General features: G+C 37.4%; 1 protein-coding gene across 6 annotated transcripts in view; it reads right to left on the reverse strand.

Moving 5' to 3' along the window:
* The window catches only part of TEX9 (testis expressed 9), a 101,366-nt gene extending 85,449 nt beyond the window's left edge, over nucleotides 1-15,917 (reverse strand). For 5 of the 6 annotated variants that reach the window (XM_055537876.1, XM_055537877.1, XM_055537875.1 and 2 more), the window contains exons 1-4: nucleotides 15,758-15,916; nucleotides 15,563-15,654; nucleotides 5,103-5,166; nucleotides 3,486-3,565 (exon numbers count right to left, since the gene is read on the reverse strand). In XM_055537876.1, the coding sequence (XP_055393851.1) occupies nucleotides 3,486-3,565; nucleotides 5,103-5,166; nucleotides 15,563-15,654; nucleotides 15,758-15,778 (257 nt within the window). In that variant the 5' untranslated portion in view covers nucleotides 15,779-15,916. Of the gene's footprint in view, nucleotides 1-3,485; nucleotides 3,566-5,102; nucleotides 5,167-15,562; nucleotides 15,655-15,757 lie in introns of all 6 variants that reach the window. The other variant, XM_055537878.1, reaches the window with a different exon arrangement.
* Nucleotides 15,918-16,237: the final 320 nt, after the last annotated feature.

Here is a 16,237-nt window from a genome sequence, read left to right on the forward strand (position 1 = left end):
TAGCTAGCTGTTCAGCAATCACCAACAGGAGCATGCTGCTGCTGCTAAGTCACTTCAGTTGTGTCCAACTCTGTGTGACCCCATAGATGGCAGCCCACTAGGTTCCTCTGTCCCTGGGATTCTCCAGGCAAGAATACTGGAGTGGGTTGCTATTTCCTTCTCCAATGCATGCAAGTGGAAAGTGAAAGTGAAGTCGCTCAGTCGTGCCCAACTCTTAGCAACCCCATGGACTGCATGCTGGAACCCACCAAAAAAAAGATACCCTATGTCCAAAGACAAAGAAGAAGCCACAGTGAGATAGAAGGAGGGGTGCAATCACAATAAAACCAAATCCTATACCCGCTGGGTAGTTGACCCATAGACTTGAGAACAATAATACCAAAGAAGTTCTCGCACTGATGTCAAGGTTCTGAACCCCACATTAGGCTTCCCAGCCTGGGGATCCGACAAAGGGACTGGGAATCCCCAGAAAATCTGCTGTGAGGGCCAGTGGGTTTTGATATGACTTCAGGAGGACTGGGAGAAACAGAGATTCCAGTCTTGGAGGGCACAAATAAAATTTTACATGCACAAAGACCCAGAGGAGAGGAGCAGTGACCCCACAGGAGACTGAACCCAAACTACCTGCTAGTAGTGTTGGAGGGCCTCCTATGGGGGTGTGGGTTGGCAGTGGCTCATCACAGGACGGGGGCACTGGAAGATGCCCCTTGGCATAAACGCTCTTGGAGTTCACCATTAACCCAACCATAGAGCCCACAGACCCCAGGGCTGGGTCAGGCCAAACAACTACCAGGGAGGGATGCAACCCCACCCATCAGTAGATAACTGTATTAAAGCTTTACCTGAGCAAGGCCCTGCCCACCACAGCAAGACCCAGTTTTTCCCATCGCCAGTCCCTCCCATCAAGAAGCTTACACAAGTCTCTTAGCCTCATCCATCAGAGGGCAGACAGAAGCAAGAGGAAGCATTATCTTAGAGCAGCAAAACAAAAACCATATTACAGAAAGTTAATCATGACAAACGGAGAAGGCAATGGCAAGCCACTCCAGTACTCTTGCCTAGAAAACCCCATGGATGGAGGAGCCTGGTGGGCTGCAGTCCATGGGGTCGCTACGAGTTGGACACGACTGAGCGACTTCACTTTCACTTTTCACTTTCACACAATGGAGAAGGCAATGGCAACCCACTCCAGTGTTCTTGCCTGGAGAATCCCGGGGACGGCAGAGCCTGGTGGGCTGCCGTCTATGGGGTTGCACAGAGCCGGACACGACTGAAGCGACTTAGCAGCAGCAGTAATCATGACAAAAAAGCAGAAAGTTACCTCCCAGATGAAGGGACAAGATAAATCCCCCTCCCCCAAAATTAAATGAAGTAGAGATAGGCAACTTCCAGAAAAAGAACTCAGAATAATAATAGTGAAGATGATCCAGGATCTCAGGAAAAGGATGGAGGCAAAGATTGAGAAGATCTAAGAAATGTTTACCAAAGATCTAGAAGAACTAAAGAACAAACAGAGATGAATAATACACTAGAAGGAATCCATAGTAGAGTAATTGAGGCAGAAGAACAGATAAATGACCTGGAGGACAGAATGGTGGAAATCACTGCCACAGAACAGAATATAGAAAAAAGAATAAGAAATGAAGACAGCCTAAGAGACCTCTGGGACAACATTAAATGCAACAACATTAGCATTACAGGAGAATGTTGGGTCCCAGAAGGAGAAGAGAGAGCGAAAGGACATGAGAAAATAATTGAAGAGACAGTAGCTCAAAACTTGCCTTAATATGGGAAAGGAAATAGTCAACCAAGTCCAGGAAGCACAGTGAGTCCTAGGCAGGACAAACCCAAGGAGGAACACACTGAGACACATAGTAATCAAGCTGACAAAAATTAAAGACAAAGATAAAATATTAAAAGCAACAACAGAAAAACAACAAATAACAGACACGGAAACTCCCATCAGGCTATCAGCTGATTTCTCAACAGAAACTCTGCAAGCCAGAAGGGAAGGGATGGTATGTTTAAAGTGATGAAAGGGAAGAACTTACAACAGAGAATACTCTGCCCAGCAAGACCCTTCTTCCGATTTGAAGGAGAAATCAAAAGCTTTCCAGACAAGCAAAAGTGAATAGAATTCAGCACCATCAAACCAGCTTTACAATAGATGCTAATGGAACTTCTCTAGGCAGGAAACACAAGAGAAGGAAAACACCTACAGAAAATAAACCCAAAACAATTAAGAAAACAGTAACAGGATCATACATATCAATCATTACCTTAAATATAAGTGGATTAAATGCACCAACCAAAAGACACAGACTGGCTGGGTGGATGAAAACATGTGCATGTGTATGTACTTCCACTTACCACATCAGTCTGCTTAACAAACACCCAAACACCCAAGTTGTATGTAATTATTTTATACTGTTAAGTTAATCATATTCCCATTATAGCTTGGAATTATAATTATCTTTTATTTTTTGTCTGGCCATTGATTGTGAAAATTGATAAACATATTTTACCACTGTGATTATGTAACTATTACTCATTTACTACCATTGTATCATGATTGGTCAACAGAAAAATAATAGAACTCTGTTATCACCAAAACTAGGATCTAACAGAAAAACCTGTAATCACTTTATAAAATCCAGATGCATTTCAGAATTATCTTGAAACTTTTTGGGGGGAAAAAAAAAATGCTCAGGTATTGCTTTTTTTCTCCAGAGCTCCAGATATGTTTCTATGAGTAGTCACGTTTAAAAACAACTGGACTATCTGATGATCTTTTACTTTTATCTAGTTTGTTTCACTTTTTCTATTTCATATTCAGTGCTCCCATTTCATTTAGTTTATGTTTTCCAATCTCTCTGTCTCTTCTTTTTTTTTTTTGATGTTCTTTCTCATGCTATCAAATGTAGTAAAAAAGCTTTTGTGTATATATATATATAAATATGTATAATATATATATTTTGGAAAACTTATGAATTTTTGCCTAACTAAAAATACTATGACATTTTGATTCCACTTGTTTAACTCAGTTGAATAGAATGCCAGATTTCTAATTAAAAAAACAGATATGCAACAAGCAACAAAGGTTTACTGTATAGCATAGAGAACTACAGTCAATATCCTGTGATAACCTGTGATGGACAATAATTTCAAAAATAATATGTGTATTTGTATAACTGAATCATCTTGCTGTGTACTTGAAACATTGTAAATCAATTATACTTCAATAAATATATATTTTTTTTAAAAAAGGTTATCACAAGGAAAAAAGATTCTGTAATTATATACGGTAATAGATATTAAGTAGACTCATTCTGGTGATCATTTCACAATACATACAAATACTGAATCATGCTGTATACCTAAAACCAACATAACACTGTATGTCAATTATACCTCAATTTAAAAAATCTTAAAGCATTTACCCAGTAAAAAGACACTTTTAAGGTGTTTGAGAATATGTCACTTACCTAAAGCTGTAATCATCTTTGTCCTCATATGATTTAGTTTGTGCTGAAACAGACTTAGATCGGACTTCTTGCTGATCTCTCTAAATAAAACAAAGGTAAGTCATGAAGAAAAAAAAACTCACAAAACTAGGATATATTCAAGTGCCTTTCTGATCATTAATCATTTCAAAATTGTTCACGATTTCTATAAAATCAAAGCACAGAATTCTAAAAGCTATGGTATCAAAATAAGGTCTGTAACAATGTAGTTTCACCTTTCATTCATTCTTGGTTAGGAAAGTCACTCTAAGGGAAAATTCTAAGAATGTTAATGCCTCTAAATGATCTTAGCTGACTTCTTTCCAACTATATTAGGGCTTCCATCTTGTGTAACATGCAAAAGAAGTAAGGTTCACAAGAAATGAAAACATAAATCCATTTAATGGATAGAAAAATTTGTCTCAAATCAGACAAACTTCAATGTTACGATGACCACACAGAACTTAAAGTACTAAAAATGAAGCAATAAGAGTGAAAGCTTTTGAAGATGATGTATCAGTATGAAAGTAAGAAAACAAAAATTCAATATGGCAAGAGTTATATCCATCAGAGGACTAATGGATTTGATCAGAATACATAATGAATCCCTCATTCTACTATAATGTGGGGTTTCTTTGTTCAAACTATTTTCCAGCTCTTCAGGACACAAACAAAAGATGTAATAAAGTATTTATTTTTAAATAAAATATTTAATTACAAATGCAACTAACAAATCTTTAACCATTATCTCCATCTATTACCTGAAATGTTATATTCCTATACTAACAAATAATGATAGTTCTGTCTAAGGCATTAAAATATTACCTATTCTTCAGTGACCCCATCAACTCTAAAGTGAGATGGGGATGGGGTTTAAATGAAAGAGAATTATAACTGAATTAAAACAAAAAATGAAACAAGCTTGAAAGCAGCTCTAAGGAGTACTATTATAGCCTATCAATTAGGATATTTATTCCTCTAAGGAATACTACTATATCCTATCATTAATAATGGGAATGCTGATGCTTACGGAGGGGCATTTAAAGAAGGAATAACCAATTTGGTAATCAGAATGGGGCAAATATCCTTATATTGTCTAGTAATATAGCCTCACCACATTTTCCTGACTATAAATCTGATTATGGACTAGCCCTAAGAATTTGAGTGACATCTAACTGCAGAGTTTAAGAAACAGATTACCATCTGAGCATTAGTGATAATCATTATCCTTTATTCAACTTCTGTCCAGAAACCGTATCCTTACTGAACTACTAGTACTAATTCAATATAGCTACTCACAAAACATTAATCTTAAAATAGTAGGAAATATTATTAAATATTAATGTAGCTATTAATTAGATGATTGGAATATCAAAATGGAAAACACTTTTTCAGTAGCTTTTAGAAAATGTGTGCTTCTCAAAAAACATATATATGCATATATACACATACCTATGCACATATTGATTTTCAATTTATAAATCACTGAACTGAAAATTTATGCTTTGGGCACTTTTTTGTATGTATGTTATACATCAAATTAAAAAGCTAAAAAATTAACACTGACGTGGAAATACTAATAATTGTACATTTACTTACTATTACTTCCTCAGCTTGTCGAACCAGATCAGCTGTTTTTGCCTCTAATTCTGCATTTAAACGTCTAAAAGCAGAAAATAATTTAATAGCTGTGATATGCTGAAGACTGTAACACAAAGCTAAAGAAACTGAATTTCAATAACTACACTTCAGTTAAGTCAACAAATACTAAAACATACACACGACATTTTTACTTAAGAATTAACATAACTATTAGATTATTTCCAAATCCCTATGATTCCTTCTTCTTTGTGGTGGAAATTCAAGTGGTGTAAATATTAGCCTCTCCATATACTAGTAAAAATATTTCATTACAATTGCAACTAATATTGCCCTTACTTCAAGTAGAATGATTTGGAAAGAATAAACTGGGTGAGTTCACCTCAGTTTCACTCTTCATGTTCTTGGGATTCTGAGGGGGCTCACTCAGTTATGTACTTCAGCATAAGTTTCATCAGAAATACAGGCAATTCCTTTGATCTATACCTGCCATTTCTCTTTCTTCCATCTATTTGCAATCTAGCAAAGAACAGGAATACTATTTGGTCCCATTAAGACTGTAAGAGTACCAATGCCATTGAAGAAAACCGTTTTGAAAGGAAAAATTGCCCATAATCCTTCCACCATTATCAGATGATTTTTAGTATTCCCTTCTAAATATCATCTGTAAGCACATACACAATATTGTACTGTTCCCCCATAACAACATAGATGGAATATATTTACCTGTATATAAGTTTTAAAATTAATGCCTTCAGATCAGATCAGACCAGTCGCTCAGGCGTGTCCGACTCTGCGACCCCATGAATCGCAGCACGCCAGGCCTCCCTATCCATCACCAACTCCCGGAGTTCGCTCAGACTCACGTCCATCAAGTCAGTGATGCCATCCAGCCATCTCATCCTCTGTCGTCCCCTTCTCCTCCTGCCCCCAATCCCTCCCAGCATCAGAGCCTTAAATGGCTACAAAATATGCTGAAGAGTTGAATTTAACATAGTGTACTAAACTGTTCCTCTTGTTAGTTCAAGTTCCCTTCTCTGTTTTAAAGGTTAACATTATAATAAACATCTTCAAAAGCATATAACTTCTCAGTTCTATTCATAGGTCACATTTCTAGATGATGTAGGCTCTTCTGAAGTTTTATGAAGAAAATATGCAAAACAATTTTTAAAATGAGATATCTTGTGTTTTTTAGATATGTAATTCAGAGGTAATGCACACCAGTGACGACCCCCAGAAAGAAAAAAGCAGTATCATATCCCTTTTTAAAACAGTCTGATGTTTCAAGAAGTATTTTTATACCCTAGGATGAGTTAATCAAAAGAAATAATATCTAATGCAGTCTCAAAGTTGTATTCAAGATGCCTTTACCTGATTTTCCACATTTCCCTAACAAGAACCATGATAAGTTTCTGGTCAACATAGTAGACTGAGGTAACTCAAAAGACTACTCTTCTGCTCCAAAACCCATAGAAATCCTGGATAAACTGCAATAAAGGAAATGTTGCTAAACTTAAACTCAGGCAAAGAAAACACCCTGGCACTAAAAATACAGCAGTAACTCAAAGTGAGAGCAGTAAACAGGAACAGAAGCCAAAACAGCTTAACAGCTAGAAACCAATGCACTTGAGGGAATCATAAAGGGCTACTACACCTGTGAACCACAGACTACAAAAACACCACCCACAACCTTAGGTGAAAGGAAATGAAACCAAAGCCACGTGTGGAAAAGATTCTCCTATGAGTAATTAGAGCACACAGAAGTGTATTCCAAGTTTGTCTTACCCAGATGGTATAGGGACACTAGGCCAAAACTTTAATATAGAAAGTTGGCTTAGAACCAGTGAAAACTGATAAGCTAATAAACTGAAATGCAAAACCACCCTTAGGAATATTTAGTCATCTAGAACAAATGCAACTCTCTCAGAAAGCAGACTCTAATACTAAAGATGCCTTCACAAAGATAATAAATTGCATTAAGAAATAAGTTTCCAGGATGGACAATCAACAGATACAAACAGAATCTGCACCAAAAGACCTGGAGATAATAAAACAACCTAAGAAAGAATTTTAAGTAACATTTTTCAGTAAGAAAGAAAAATAGAAACCATTAGGCAAGAACCAAGCACTGTCAACATATATTCAAAAAAACACTGAATTTGGAAAACAACCCAACAGAAATTACATAATGAAAATACAGTCAATGTAAATAAAACTCAAATGCAATGGATAAATTGAACAATAGAATGAAGAGGGAATGGATGAATTGGAAGACAGATATGAGAAAATTACCAACAAAAAGGTACAGAGAAACAAAAAGATAAAAAATGCAAGACAGAGTTTAACATCTATTCAAGACAGACAGTAAGACAAAGATAGATTATAGCAACCTAATAGACACTGCCGAAGAAAATCCCAGAAAGGGAGGAAATGCCAAAATTTAAAGAGATATGCTGAGTATAATCTAAGGAAGTGTGACACATCCAGCTCTGTTCTTTCTCTGGATGGTCCTAGCTATTAGGCGTCTTTTGTGTACCCATACAAATTTTAAAGTTATTTGTTCTAGTTCTGTTAAAAAAAAAAAAAAATCCCATTGGTATTTGATAGGACTGCAATGAACCTATAGACTGGTTTCAGTACTATGATCATTTTAACAATATTAATTCTACTAATCTATGAATACAATGTATCTTTCACCCTCTTCCTGTTGTCTTGAATTTCTTTCATCAGTGTCTTATAGTTTTCTCAGTACAGATCTTTTACCCCCTTAGATTTATTCCTAAGTATTTTATTATTTTGATGCAATCATAAATGGGATTCTTTCCTTAATTTCTATTTCTAATAGATTGCTTTTAGTGTACAGTGGTGGTTGGTGGTTTAGTTGCTAAGTCATGTCTGACTCTGGTGACCACATGAGCTGTGCCCACCAGGTTCCTCTATCCATGGGATTTCCCAGGCAAGGATACTACTGTGGGTTGCCATTTCCTTCTCCAGGGAATCCTCTTGACCCAGGGATCAAACCTGGGTCTCCTGCATTGCAGGCAGTCTCTTGCATTGCAGGCGGATTCTTTTACCAACTGAGCCACCAGGGAAATGAGTATTAATTTTGCAACTCTACTGAATTCACTGATGAGCTGTACTAGCTTTCTGGTGGCATCATTAGGATTTTCTATGTATAGTATCCTGTCAGCAAACAATGACACTTTTACTTCCCTTCCAGTTAGATTCCTTTTCTTTTGTTCCTTCTCTGATTGCCATGGCTAGGATTTTCAATACTATGCTGAATTAAAGTGCTAAGAGTGAGCATCCTGATCTTAGACGAAAATGCTTGTTCCCGATCTTAGATAAAATGCTTTTAGCTTTTCACCACCAAGTACTATGTTAGCTATGAGCTTATATGTGTGTTAGTCACTCAGTCGTGTCTGATTCTCTGTGACTCCATGGACTGTAGCCTGCCAGGCTCCTCGTCCATGGAAGTCTTCAAGCAAGAATGGTGGGGAGGGTTGCCACACCTTTTTTCAGGGGATCTTCCCAAGCTAGGGATTGAACCTGGGTCTCCTGTATTGCAGACAGTTTCTTTACCATTTGAGCTAAACTGGGAAGCCCATGAGCTTATATATGGACTTCATTATGTTGAAATATATTCCCTCTACACAAACATTGTGGAGAAGGAAATGGCAACCCACTCCAGTATTCTTGCCTGGAGAATCCCATGGACAAAGGAGCCTGGTGGGCTACAGTCCATGGGGTTGCAAAGAGACACGACTGAGCGACTAACACACACACACACACACACACTGAGGACGGGAGAGTTTTTATCATAAATGGATGTTGAGTTTTGTCAAATGTTTTTTTTGCATTTGATCATATGATCTATTCAGATAAGCATATGATTTTTATTCTCCTTTTGTTAATGTGTGTATCACATTGTTAAGATTTCCAGATATTGAACCACCCTTGCATCCCAGGATAACACTCACTTGATCACAGTGTATGATCCTTTCAATATATTACTGGATTCAGTTTGCTAATATTTTATTGAGGATTTTTACATTGATGTTCATCAATGATATTAGCCTATAATTTTCTTTTTTGTAACATCTTTGTATAGTTTTAGTATCAAGGTGATGCTGGCCTCATTCAATGAGTTCAGAAGTGTTCCTCACTCTGCAACTTTTTGAAATTGTTTTAGGATAGGCATTAACTCTTTTATAAATGTTTGGTAGAATTGTTTATTATTCTTCTTGGTTTGATCCATAGAACATTCTACTACAAAGCTACAGCAGGTGAAACAGTATGGTAATGGAACAAAAGCAGACACATAGATCAACGGAGCAGAAGGGTGAGCCCAGAAACAAACCTACACTTACGTGGGTAACTGTGACAAAGCAGAAAAAAATATACAGTGAAGAAAAGACAGTCTTTCAATATGTCATGCTGGGAAGACGGGCTGCTACATTTAAAATAAAATAAGAACTTTTTTCACAGCATACACAAAAATAAACTCAAAATGGATTAAAGACCTAAATGTAAGACCACAAACCATAAAACCTGAGAAGAAAACATAGGTAGAATATTCTTTGACATAAATCACAACAATATTTTTTGGATCTGTCTCCTAAGAAAATAAAATACATACATACATGCACAGGACCTAATTAAACTTGAAAGGAAAAAAAAAAAGGAAAGGAAACCACTGACAAAATGAACATCTACTGAATGGAAGAAAATATTTGCAAATGATATGACTAACAAGGTTTTAATATTCAAAATATATAAATAGCTAATACTACTCAATACTAAAAAAAACACAAAACAAATAATCTGGTTAAAAAATGGGAAGAAAACATAAAAAGGCATTTTCCCAAAGAAGAATACAGATGGCCAATGGGCACATGTAAAGCACAACATTGTTAATCATCAGAGAAATGTAAAGCAAAGCTATAATATGATCTCATACCTGTCAGAATGGCTACTATCAAAAAGACCACAAATAACAAATGTTGTCAAGAATGTGGAGAAAAGGGAACCCTCCTACACTGTTGGTGGGAATATAAATTGGTGCAGCCACTGTGGAAAACAGTATGGCAGTTTCTCAAAAAATTGAAGATATAACTACCATATGACCCAGTAATTCCACTCTTGCATATATATCCAACAAAAATGAAAGCACTACTTTGAAAAAAATATATGTACCCCCATGTTCATAGCAGCATTTACAAGAGCCAAGATATGTTCATCAACATGTTCATCAACAGATGAATGGATAAAGAGGATGTGGCATAAAAATACATACATATACACTATGATATACTGTTCAATTATGAAAAAAAAGAAACTGTGCCATTTGCAACAACATGAATGGACCTGGAGGGTATTCTGGTTAGTGAAACACGTCAGACAGAGAAAGACAAATACTGTGTGTTACCACTTAAGTGTAAATCTAAAAAATAAAGCAAATGAATGAATATAACAGAATAGAAACAGACCCACATACATAGAGAACAAACTAATGGTTACCAATGGGAAGAGGGAAGAAGAAAAGCATATGATAGTGGTGAAGAATTAAGATATACAAACTGCTGTGTATGAAATAAATAAGATACAAGGATATATGGGCTTCTCAGGTGGAGCTAGTGGTAAAGAACCCACTGGCCAATGCAGGAGACGACGTAAGAGACATGGGTTCGATCCCTAGGTGAGGAAGATCCCCTGGAGGAGGGCACAGCAACCCACTCCAGTATTCTTGCCTGGAGAATCCCATGGACAGAGAAGCCCAGGGGGCTACAGTCCATAGGGTCACACAGAGTCAGATATGACTTAGCACAAACACACAAAGATATACTGTACAACACAGGAAATACAGCTATTATTTGACAATAATTTTAAATGGAATAAATTTATAAAAGTTTTGAATCACTATGCTATAAACCTAAACTACTATAATATTGTAAATCAAGTATACCTCAATAAAACAAAAAGAAAAACAAAATTATTTGAAACCTGCAGAATACAGTAAGAGACAAAAACCAGAAGACACTACTTTTTATAAAAAGAAATAATGCTGAGAATTTTCCAGAAATGAATAATTACAGGGATCCCAGGCAGAATCAAGAAAACAAATCCACACCTGTACACACTGGGTAAAACTGCATAACTTCAAAGACAAGGAAAATATGCTTTAAATTACAAACCAAACATTTAAAAAGAAGAGAGAAAAATAGTCTCCCAACATGATTATCTTAGAAGCTGACAGCAGATGGCTTATCAATATCTCTAGATTACAATGGTACCTTTGGACAACCAAATGGTACTTTTAATGAACTGTCAGGAGATGGGCTGCAGGGACTAGCCATTTCAAGTTCTATATTCAGCTAAACTATCTTTGAAGAATAAATACAAAGTAAAATTTTCAGGTAAGACTGGTGAATTTAAGACTCAGATTTTAACATAGAAAACTAATGAATGCTCTATGCTTCATAAAAAAAGGAAACTGAACCTAGAAAAAAAAGGAATCATGATGCAAAGAAATGACAAAACATGATGATAAATCTAAATTAGCACAGAATATGAAAACACAGGTAGGGGTATTCAAAGCAAAGGGGAAGTAAGTAGTATTTAACTTGCAAACAAGGGAAACCAAGTTAAACTATTCTGAGGTCTTTCCAAAAACAATAAAGGGAAAATAAAGATATAATGAAAACTCATTCAACCAATAAACGACAGAAAAGAACCAAAGAAAAGGCACAAATAGAAAACAAAACATAAGATGACCAAAACAACTTCAAATCAACAAACAAAATACCATAAATTCACTTATTAGAAGGCAGAAATTATTAGAGAGTAAAAAAGAAATGTTCTTAATAAAGCTAAATGACATACAAAGTTTGAAAATAAAAGAATGAAAAAGATGTAAAGACACTACAAATAATGACAGGAATTATTCAAGAGGTTTTAAATAAAATGATATAGCTCCCAAACAAAAATGGACAAATTAAAAGAAATTTTTAAGTTATAATTATAGCTGATTTTAGTACACCTCTGCTGCTGCTGCTGCTAAGTCACTTCAGTCGTGTCCGATTCTGTGCGACCCCATAGACGGCAGCCCTGTCCCTGGGATTCTCCAGGCAAGAGCACTAGAGTGGGTTGCCATTTCCTTCTCCAATGCATGAAAGTGAAAAGTGAAAGTGAAATCGCTCAGTCATGTCTGACTCTTAGCGACCCCATGGACTGCAGCCCACCAGACTCCTCCGTCCATGGGATTTTCCAGGCAAGAGTACTGGAGTGGGGTGCCATTGCCTTCTCCATAGTACACCTCTAACAGAAGCCAATACAGCTACTGGAGAAAAAAATGATGAGGGTACTGCTATTATGGACAGCAAAAGTAATTACCTTGATCTAAGTTATTAGTCAACAAATAGTAAATACACTTTCTATCAAAGAATACACTGAATATTTACAAAAATTCCACATGTACCTGGTCACAACTAAGTTTCAACACGCTTTTGAAAATAAATCATACATACATTCTCTGACCATAGTACAATTAAAAATAAAATTTAAAATAACAAAAATAAAACAAGCAAACAAACAGATGCTTGGCAATTACAAAAACACACTAAAATAAACACTATGAAAATCATAAAATATTCAAAACTAAATAATCAGAAAGAATAGACATATCAATACAGACCTTGAAATACAGATTAGCTATGGTTGCAGAGAAATATCAAATGTATTAAATTTAAATGCAAAATTTAAATGTATTAAAAAATTAGAAAACTAAAATAAGAAAAACTAAATTCACAATTAGAAGAAAAAGAAACTATAAAGATAAGGCTAATGAAAAAAATTTTTAATCACACAGAAAATTAGCAATAAAACCAAAAGTTAATTCTCTGAAAAGACCAATAAAACATATACATCTCCCAATAAGACTGACAGAAAAGGCCCCAAAAGAAGATATGTATTAAGTTACAGATATAGTCAAGACTTAAAATATAAGAGCATAATTAGAATGTATGTTGCCTCTTGAGAAACTTACATGCAGGTCAGGAAGCAACAGTTAGAACTGGACATGGAACAACAGACTGGTTCCAAATAGGAAAAGGAGTCCGTCAAGGCTGTATATTGTCACCCTGCTTATTTAACTTAAATGCAGAGTACATCATGAGAAACACTGGGCTGGAAGAAGCACAAGCTGGAATCAAGATTGCCAGGAGAAATAGCAATAACCTCAGATATGCAGATGACACCACCCTTATGGCAGAAAGTGAAGAGGAACTAAAAAGCCTCTTGATGAAAAGTGAAAGTGTAGAGTGAAAAAGTTGGCTTAAAGCTCAACATTCAGAAAACGAAGATCATGGCATTTGGTCCCGTCACTTCACGGCAAATAGATGGGGAAACAGTGTCAGACTTAATTTTTGGCAGGCTCCAAAATCACTGCAGATGGTGATAGCAGCCATGAAATTAAAAGACTCTTACTCCTTGGAAGAAAAGTTATGACCAACCTAGACAGCATATTCAAAAGCAGAGACATTACTTTGCCAACAAAGGTCCATCTAGTCAAGGCTATGGTTTTTCCAGTGGTCATGTATGGATGTGAGAGTTGGACTGTGAAGAAAGCTGAGCACCGAAGAATGGATGCTTTTGAACTATGGTGTTGGAGAAGACTCTTTAGAGTCCGTTGGACTGCAAGGAGATCCAACCAGTCCATTCTGAAGGAGATCGGCCCTGGGATTGCTTTGGAAGGAATGATGCTAAAGCTGAAACTGCAATACTTTGGCCACCTCATGCAAAGAGTTGACTCATTGGAAAAGACTCTGATGCTGGGAGGGATTGGGGGCAGGAGGAAAAGGGGACGACAGAGGATGAGATGGCTGGATGGACATGAGTCTGAGTGAACTCTGGGAGTTTGTGATGGACAGGGAGGTCTGGCGTGCTGCGATTCATGGGGTTGCAAAGAGTCGGACATGACTGAGCGACTGAACTGAACTGACAGCCTTAACAAGAGGCTTCCCAGGTGGTTCAGTGCTAAAGAATCTGTCTGCAACGTAGGAGACACAGATTTCCATCCCTGGGTTGGGAAGATCCCCTGGAGAAGGAAATGGCAACCTACTCCAGTATTCTGTTTAGGGAACTCTATGGACAGAGGACTTGGGAAGGCTACATTCTATGGGGGTTGTAAGAGACAAGACTTAGCAACTAAATATTAGCCTTAATGAAGGGCCAGGTGCAAAATATACTTTGAAATACCCAGGTGAATTAACCTAATGCATGGTAATGAAAACAAATGTTTTCGGTTTAGCTGACTCAGAGCTGTTACTGAACAACAGATCCATTGATTAAGTACACTGTTACTAGAATAATAGGCCCATTTTATCAAACAGTGGAAGATGATTATGTTTCTACATGCTATGGGAAGCTAACATGTCTAGTTTATCTAAATACAGTACACTTCAGTTTTAACTCTAAACATGGTTTCATTTTAGGTACAAATCATTTGGTAACTACATTTAACCATCTGAGGAATTGCTGGGATGTTTTGCAAGTTTTAAATTACATTACTTTAATTAAAAAGAAAGTAAACTTTTAAAATATAATTTTTCTGGTAAGGGTATACATGTGGGCAAATAAAAGACATGGTCTGTGACCTCGTGGAACTCAGTCCAGCACAGAAAACACACACAAAGTAAACTAACAAATGAATTAACGGTAACAAGTTACACTAATAGCAAAGAAAATTTAATCAGACAATAAAAGAGTAGGAAGCCTACTTATAGTCAAAAAAGGCCACTCTAGTAGACAGAAAAGAAAGAGGTCAAGATTACACAAGAGGTAGAAGCCAAGTGTGACAGAGCTTTTGAAGTGCAACTGGAAGCCACTGCAAAGTTGTAGGCAAGAGAGAGGGAAGATCAAATTAACAAGATTACTGACATCTGCATGACAACTAGGGGATGAAGAGTGGAGTGGTCCAAGAGTGAAAACACGTGATGTCAGGATATCAGTAATTACAGTGAGAATAGGTAAGGAAAGGAAACCCTCCCAACTCCAACAAACGTGGATAAGAATGAAAATTCCAAATGCCCTGAGAAACATGCTTTGAGTTTAGAAACCAAACCTAAAAGAAATTTACATACGGAAACTCCAAGAACCTGAAATTAAGTGGAATTCCTTTAACTAGAAACTGAACCATTCGCTGGCAATTCGCGCTATCCAAACTACTTCTAGAAATATCATCTTGCTGACGAACAGGTTTACTTATTTGGGTAAAATTTTCTCCCGCTTCCAACACCTACGAGGACGCGGTTCAAGTTAAAGAGGAAAGATGAAGGGCAAGTAAATGGGCTGAGAAGAAAATGCTGGACAATGAACGGTCTCAAAGATCCAGTCACCAGGAAAAGTACTTGTAAGCAGCCTCATTTAGGTGAAAGAAAAAGCTGAACCGCCGAAGTTCTTACTTATATTCTTCCTCCTTGGCGAGGAGGTCCCGTCGAGGCGTGGCAGGTTGCTGAATGCGTGGCGAGAGCAGAGTCCCTGAAACGCCCGGTCTCTGTAAAAGAGGCAAACACTTTCAGAACCAAAGTTCAATGAATTTTGGTGTTCTCAGGACGCCGAAACCTAGCTGCTACCCAGGAGAGTCCAGTTGAACTAACCTTGAAACTTCTCCCGGCCATCTTTCGCGACCACGACGCCGTTACCGCGGCAACGACGCACTTTCCCGCGAGAGTTACCACAACCCCGGCGGCCTTCCAGCTAAGGGCACGATTGGGACCACGCCCCAACTCTCTGCAGAAAACAGCGCGAGCTTAGGACCGGGCTGAGAACTAGGGAGTGTGCGCTGCTGTTTTTGTATCCGACTTGCGATAAACGCTAACCGCAGTCTTGGAGAAGGCAATGGCACCCCACTCCAGTACTTTTGCCTGGAAAATCCCATGGATGGAGGGGCCTGGTAGGCTGCAGTCCATGGGGTCGCCAAGAGTCGGACACGACTGAGCGACTTCCCTTTCACTTTTCACTTTCATGCATTGGAGAAGGAAATGGCAACCCTCTCCAGTGTTCTTGCCTGGAGAATCCCAGGGACGGGGGAGCCTGGTGGGCTGCCGTCTATGGGGTCGCATAGAGTCGGACACGAC

The sequence above is a fragment of the Bubalus kerabau genome, chromosome 10 (assembly GCF_029407905.1).
Source record: "Bubalus kerabau isolate K-KA32 ecotype Philippines breed swamp buffalo chromosome 10, PCC_UOA_SB_1v2, whole genome shotgun sequence".
NCBI lineage: Eukaryota > Metazoa > Chordata > Mammalia > Artiodactyla > Bovidae > Bubalus > Bubalus kerabau.